This window comes from Esox lucius, chromosome 1 (genome assembly GCF_011004845.1).
Source record: "Esox lucius isolate fEsoLuc1 chromosome 1, fEsoLuc1.pri, whole genome shotgun sequence".
Classification (NCBI taxonomy): Eukaryota; Metazoa; Chordata; class Actinopteri; order Esociformes; family Esocidae; genus Esox; species Esox lucius.
In genome coordinates, this window is record NC_047569.1 from 36,879,158 (window position 1) to 36,887,316 (window position 8,159).

Consider the following 8,159-nt stretch of genomic DNA (forward strand, 5'->3'; position numbering starts at 1 on the left):
CATGCAGGTGGGTGGGGTTCAATCCTCGCCATGGCCCAAATAAATCAGGCACTAGGTTTTGTTTGAGTTATGTTGCGATGGATTAACTGCATCAGCAATAAACATATTACTCTCGTTTTTGATTTACTTAGTGTAGTTCACATGTTCAACTGTCTATTTGTTTTTTAAAGAAACAAACCAGCCATGGGGTAATTCAAATGGTTGTTTTCATTATAGGTACTCTATAGTTTTTAGCTAGTCATCCCCAACACTTATGCAACCAGGTTATTGTGAGTTTAAACATTTTTATTCCTCCCCCCCAAAGATTTCAGTTTGTTTTTCAATTGAATTGTTCACGTTATAGGTCACATCAAAAGTGGAAAAAGTTCTGGCATGATTTATCTTTGTCTCATTCTTTTACATCACAAACACCTGGCATTTTAACAGGGGTGTGTAGACTTTTTATATCCATTGTAAATGCAACAGAAGGAGGGTGGAGTGACTCTTCATTGTCTGCTATGAACCAGCGCATTGGCAGCATAACTGGAGACCTCAGTGTTTGTCATCATTTGTGATTCAGAGGAGCCTGTCACAGACCCTGAAGTAATTTACAACATCTAAATACTATTTCTAAATAAATATAGCAAATATACATAACAAAATAAATGGAAAACGACATCTACTAATAATCCAAGTGTCACTTTCAGCACAAGAATCTGCACGTTCCTTGAAAACAGGCTCATTGAAAACACGCTCCTTTAAAAAAACACGCTCCTTGAAAACACGCTTATTGAAAACATTGAGGGTCCCAGTTGTTTTGAATGCGCCAAGCCACAGAAGATGGACTTGCTATCGGTGATGAAACTGAACCAGAGTGGTGTCATCAGAAATCTTGACAGACATTGTTGGAGGTTCAATCATTGGTGAGAAGCAATTTACTAAAAATAATAAACTCACTCCTTCCGGACTAAAGTACTTCCCTAAACTCATATTTGACCATTATCCTATTCACATGCTTTCATCTGTATATTTAAAAAGTGAATTGAAATGCCTACCTCCAAACAGCTTCTCTGATGATTGTGTGAATCACAGAGAAGACATTCCTCTGTGTTCATGATAATCCACTAAACACACTGAGTGTGACTATTTATTTGTAAACCAAATGGTTTGTTTGCAACTGCTGGCAGGACATTCCTTGTGAACCTGATCTTCCAAACAAGTGAGCATCACAGGTAAAAAATTACATAAACAAATGCTTTTGATTGATATTGTTTGATTGTCTTCCCAAAACTTTCCAGTATGATAAAACCCCATGATAGAACATCACAAATCTTTAATGTAGTGCGTGATTGCTTCACATCAACAGATTTCTTTAAGTGTGCTGGCATAACTCCAATTATTATTTTATTGTCACCAGAGACAAATACAGCAAAACATTTAGTCATATACATTTTGTTGTAAATAAAGATTGATTGATTGATAGTTTCTTTTATGTTTGTGAGATAAAATCTTTAGGAAAATGCAGCAATGCACACCACAGATAACCTGAAAACTGACTAGATGGATTGCAGAGTGATCAAAAAGCTTTGAAGTGCTTTTTTCTTCTCAATTTACAGTATGACATGCAGGTCTTGCAAGTGCCTGGTTTGCATTCTGGAACTCAACGATGAGACCACAAGGGCTGTGCTGATTTAAAGAATCACGTCCGGTTCCTCTAATATTCTATGAAAACCGGATCCAGCCTTCTCAGCAACCTTGTGGGTCTCATCAAAAATATTTAACTTTAACATACAGCACGAATCTTTCCAGTTCAGAGGTATGTTTACTAATTTTTGTTTACATATTTTTCTTGTTACTTATGAAGTAAAAATTAAATGAATGCCCAGTTGTTTGATCCTAAAACATTTAATTGCTGAGGCATTTTGCTTGGTCCATCTACAAAATACACAAAAAATGTAGAGTTTGGTAGAAGTGGTTAGTATCTGAGGCAGAGCTGCCCAACCCTGTTCTTGGAGATCTACTGTACTCTAGGTTTTCTGTAACTCTAATTTTGCATACCTGATTAATAATTAGCTGGATGTAAAGCTTAATTGGGTTAGTCACCAATAATAATAAATAATAATAATGCATTATATATATAGCACTTTTCAAGGACCCAAAGATGCTTTAAATGAAAACCTACAGGACAGTAAATCTCCAGGAACAGGGTTAGGTAGCCCTGATTTGAGGTAACATTTGTGGTTAAAATTGACTTGGATAGTCAAGATTACCTTCAATAGAGGCTCTGAACAGATATTCATGCCGTCAACAAACTATCAAGAAACTATCAAAAATGTAAATTGATAAATTATATTTATGAAGCATTTGTTAATAGTGTATTACTGAAATTATCACCCAGGGTCCATGGACAACCACAGCAACAATTAAACCGATTTTGGTCAAAGTACCTGTACCATAGATGTACAGGCTGTAAAACAATACAATGTAATTTTTGGCAACAACGTATGTTCTTCACCATGGTGAACATAAGCCTGGCTGGCTCGTAGAGCGGTGTTTGATATATTAGACATTTAATTTCAGGCAATGACGTCACCAAACCCCCAACCTGTTCCAGTTTCACTCAATCGTTTGTGCTGTTTATGCCAGTGAAAGTGTCGTTTGTGCAGCTATAGTTTTTGATACATAACCTACATTTCTACTGGATTGAGCATCGGCTTTACTCTCTTTCCACTATAGCTCTGTCATTACTTAATCTGTGTATATAAAAGATGACCTCACCATCCATAAACTTTCTTACTACTTAGGTAATAAACTAGTTTAAAATTTCTGTCAATGCACTGAAAAACGTAGCACGTGTGTTTAGGACATAATGTTGATATTACTACTGTTTTCCAGCAGGAAAACATTCACATAACAGCATAATAAGTGAAAACATTGACCTATAGTTCGTGTTACATTCCACACATCCTGTGAGCCTCGCTGTGTTCGTTGATACTTCAAAAGGCACAGTGGATAGGTAACAGTTAGGTGAATGTATCTTAACCTAGAACCAGACTAAACTTATTTCAGTATGTCACAGACAAAGCTTTGAAGTGTTTTTCCCCTTTTACTGACACGCTTGTCTCTCATGCACCTGTTTTGCTTTCTGTGACAATCAAAAATGTATTCGGTCTCAAAAACCACAGCCGTTGTGTTGATCACATCCTGTGGTTCTTATTCTGAGAAACCATTTCTAACACCTCATTACCATAAATGTAATTGCAATATGTAATTATTATTTTTATGTATTACATGTTTACCTCTATGTAATGCAGCACATCCCTCCTGGTAAAAAAAGATTATTTTAGTTATTAACAGAGAGTGTAGTCTTTGTTCATAGTTCATTTAATGAGAGTTTGGAATGCATGTTGAAATGTTCTGTGCTGAAACATTATTAGGGTCATTATTGAATTGCAAAACAACCATATATACAAAAATACAAACAACATTTGCATGGTCATGTATGATTTACATTTTATTACCGTTTTAAGATAATGTTTTTACAATGCAGGTTTAAATAGGATTGTAAAATTTGTCATTTCCACTTTAGCTCTACAAAAGTGTCCGATATTTGTTTCACACATCGCTTTGACTTTATTTCCTTTTTTTCCCCCATATCAACAACAGTTCCTGGCAATGTTGGGAATTGCAGGCATGGTCATCATGGCCTTCGTCTCAGTAGCTGCTACCTGCCCCGCCGAGCCCTGTGAGTGTCTGGACAACGTTACAGTCAGCTGTCTTCACAAGAGCCTGAGGAGGTTTCCCAACCTTCCAGATGGTACAGAGGAGCTTTATTTGGCCGATAATCAGATCCAGGCGTTCCCCACCGGTGGCCTGGAGAAGCTGCAGTTCTTGGATCTCACCAAGAACCATCTCAATTTCTCCTTGACCTCCACCTGGCCGAACATGAGCAGCCTGGACAAGCTGTTCCTCGGCAGTAATTCCCTGGGTTCACTGGGCCCCGGGCAGCTCCAGGTCTTCCCGGCAGTCACATTCCTGGACTTAAGTGAGAACCACATGGAGGCCCTGCACCCAGGATCCCTCCAAGGTCTTGACCGATTAAATACACTCATCTTAACGCTGAACCAGATCAACAGCCTGCAGTATGGGGCACTTAGTGGAGCCCCTGTGCTCACTGAACTACTCTTGAGCAGCAACCATATTGTGGAGTTGGAGGAAGGAGTGTTTCAAAACTCGTCAGAGTTGGTAAAGCTGGTTTTGTCCAAAAATCGCTTGGCAGGTATTGGGAATAGCACATTCAGAGGAGCAGTTAAACTGAGTCACCTGGACCTCAGTGGAAACAGGTTAGGGTATGTACCTGTTGTAGCCCTCAAGGATGTGCCAAATCTGCACAGCCTGTACCTCCAGAAGAACAGCATCACCTTCTTACCAGAAAATGCATTCTCTGAGCTCAACAATCTAAGTATTTTGGTTTTGAATAATAACCACCTGAGCAAAATGGCAGAGGACTCACTCAGAGGTCTATCTCACCTTGATCATTTGGATCTGAGCTTCAATGAACTGCAGTCTTTTCCCACAAATGTATTTCAGTATACAGGAAGACTGAAGGTTCTGGATCTCTACCAGAACAGCCTGACATACCTCCCGGAAGACCTGTTTAGGAACTCAACAAGCCTCAGAGAGCTGCAACTTGACAGCAGCAATATCTCAAACATTTCACCATTGCTTTTTCACTGGGTTTCTCAGCTGACCGAGCTCCAGCTGGCCAACAATCATATAGCCGATCTTCACCAAGCCTTGTTCTCCAGTCTGAGGAAGCTGGAGATACTCTCCCTTGACAACAATGCAATAAGCAGGATTCCCAGAGCACTGTTCCGGAAGACCAAGAACCTCAGGGAACTTCAGCTGGATCAAAACAAACTCAGGTCTCTCCCTAGGTCCGTCTTCCATGACCTAACTAAACTCAAGTCTCTGAAGCTTTCTACTAACCATCTCAGAGCTCTTCACCCCGAGCAGTTTTTTACACTTGGAAAACTAAGAGAGCTCATGCTGAATGAAAACCTGATAGAAGATCTTCCCGCGGGCTTGTTTTCAATGCTTCAAAGCCTTAAAGTGCTGGATTTGGACAACAACCACCTCACAGCACTGACTCCTGCAAGCTTTGATGGGTTGGGCAACCTTAAGGAGCTTCATCTCAGCTTCAACCAGCTCTTTGACATCCCATATGCCACATTCCATTCCCTCAATAATCTACATAGGCTCTATCTCCAGAACAACCGACTGGCGGCTTTGCATCCTAAAGTCTTTGCCCGTCTCAACAATTTACAGGAACTTGACTTGGAAAACAACCAGCTTAAACAGCTAGACCCTGATTTGTTTCGAGGCCTTCACCGTCTCCAGAAGCTATGCCTGAAGTCAAATCACATCAGTACTCTTATAAATGGGACACTGGAGCCTCTGGAGAGCCTGAAGGACCTCCGCCTAGAGGGGAACCGTTGGGACTGCTCCTGCAGGTCACCCATCATGTACATCAGTAACTGGATCAACAACAACACCATGAAGCTACAGGACAAGCCCATGTGTTTCCTACTCAAACTATCCATCGACCAGCCTGCGCATTTGTTCAAACCCTGTGCAAGCTTAGCATCCTGCCTTAGATACAAACATTTCCTAATAGTTCTGGCAACGTTTACAATACGGCTTCTGACTGATGGTTTTCCGTGACTTCCTTTCGCAGTTTCGTTACTGTCCCGATAGATGGAAGTGAATATCGATTCCTGCATACGTACGTTACACATACATAAGTGTGTGCTTTCAGCTTTAACTTCTTGCTTTCTTATGTTTATGGTTTATTGCCCATGCAACTGTCTATTGTACATGAATAACTTTGAGGGTTTAATGTAAAGACTATAATAAAACCGATGAAATGTTTTGTGCTTTATTGAGGATTCATCATTCTATTTTTAATAAAACTACTTAAATGTGTGTTAAAAAAAATTCAACCCACAACTTATTGTTTATCTAAATCCCCCAGACATCAAAGAGTCAAATATACTTTAGGCTACAAACACTAAAAGGTCATTATAGTATGTGAATGACCAAATGTGATTAACTTGAAATATAAAGAAACGAAAGGCCCAGTACCATCAACATTGTACAATATTGTACACTGGCTGATGAAACCAACCCTGTAAAATTGAGAACATTTTAGTTTTTAACACTTTAACAGTGTTATATCTAGTAATGGTTTCTGACTGAATAAACTGTTGACATTGTACTGAAATCAGCAGGTTTTCACCAGAAGGAATGTGAGCTTGCATAGCATAGACAAGTCCGATTTTCCTTTAACTCTTTACCTGGCTTTGCTTCTTTTTATATCCTTTGATCCTGTCACTGAAGAGCATACCCATTACATGTTGTTGGCAGTAGCATCCCAGCATGTAAACATACAAGTTGCACTCTGTGTAATGTGCTTTTGGATTTATAAAATATGTAATTAAAATGCCATGTTGTTTTGTATTATTTCTTTAACATCTTTGTTGCAAACATAACAGATTATTTGGAGCAGATTATTTTAAACACAGGCTAGAAATGTGGAATGAATACAATGTTTATGATTCACTTTGTGTTAAGTTCTGATAAGAACCTAGATATTGCACACGTTTTTAAGTCTGACACATCAAAGAGATTTCTTGAACTGTCAAGCCTCCGTCTCGAATTAAATCTGCTTAAAAATTATTGTAATCAAGTAATCAAATATATTTAATCAAGTGCTCAATTGAAACTTATTTTCTATTTCTTGGAAATTTAAAGTGAATTAATATTTTGTCCATTCTGAAAATATGGAGCGGGTTGTGTAGATCTCTATGATTTATTTTATTGAATTGCTTTTTAATTTACATGCAGCATAATGTAAAACAATGGGAGTGTAACTGTTATGGTTTGATACAACCGCATGTCGCGGCTACTATTACCAAATCACAAAGGGGTCTCTGCAATCCAATCTAGAAGATCATCTCTTTCAACATCTAGTGGATAGACATAAAACTATTAGAGCAAAGTATATTGATGCTGGAGTTCTAGTCATTGGGGCTTTAACCATGTGTGTGTGTCTGGACTATGTTCAGGGAACAGATTCCAACACCTACACATATACTCCAAAGACAATACTTTGTCTTTACCGATCTAATGGACTTTTACAGCACAATACCTCTACCTCATTTTGTTCGTAATATATAGTGGTTATCCAACTTAAGTTTACTGAAATCACCAGCACAACCAGGAGTTATATTATTGACAAAACCATTAATTCAACAATGAGAGACTAAGCATCAAAGCATGTGATCAGGTGGCTTTCCCTCCATAAACAGCAGGAAGTAGTGTTGAGAGCACACACGAAAAAAGCACACACCTGTAAAAGCCTGAGACAAGCCACTGTCATGTACTTCTCATCTAGAATAAAGAAACTCCACCTGATTACCACACCCCAACCTATCGGTAGTAACAAGTCAGTTAGGTACTTTACAAAGGAAAAGTATGGTCAGACTGAATATGTTGTTTATATGTGCATAATATATAGTGGAATCACAATCATTCCTCAAAACATTGACCCCAAACTCTTCTAGACACAATTGGCCTAAAAAGGCCAAACCTAACACAATCTCAGCTGCTAATAATGAAAACCTTGTCCTTTTGATTGAGTGAAATACATTTTTCAGAAGCATTTTAAAATGGCTATGTATGCTTGTCATTAAGATCAAAATGATCATGAGTAGTTTGTTTCTATTATTAATTTTGTATGAAATTACAGCAGCAGTAGTCTACATACCACAATAAAAAATATTTCCAGATATAATTTAATAATTGAAATAGAATAATTGTAATTAAAAAGTCCTAAACCATGTAAAATAATTCTCATTTGAAAACAGTTGGAGACTTCTGAAATACAGACAAACATACTGCCAGTCAACTAGTTGCATTTATAGACAAGGAAAAGCTGCCCTCTAGTAGCTCTGAAACAATTATTGCATAACCAAATTCTTGACTGCAAGCAACCTTAACTCTGAGTAAAAGAGAACCCATTCCCTTTTTCGGGGCAATTTATTTATCCCCCACCAACACTTTAATTTGTTTAATGCAATGTTGCAGCTGTTAAAACAAAAATATACACAAAGGACTAA

At 38.2% G+C, this 8,159-nt stretch overlaps 1 protein-coding gene across 1 annotated transcript; it reads left to right on the forward strand.

Moving 5' to 3' along the window:
• Positions 1–1,680: 1,680 nt before the first annotated feature.
• On the forward strand, positions 1,681–6,386 carry si:dkey-182i3.11 (leucine-rich repeat-containing protein 15). Its single transcript, XM_010873649.3, has 2 exons — positions 1,681–1,795; positions 3,646–6,386. The coding sequence occupies exon 2, from the start codon at positions 3,655–3,657 to the stop codon at positions 5,701–5,703; it is 2,049 nt and encodes a 682-aa protein (XP_010871951.2). The 5' UTR covers positions 1,681–1,795; positions 3,646–3,654; the 3' UTR covers positions 5,704–6,386.
• Positions 6,387–8,159: the final 1,773 nt, after the last annotated feature.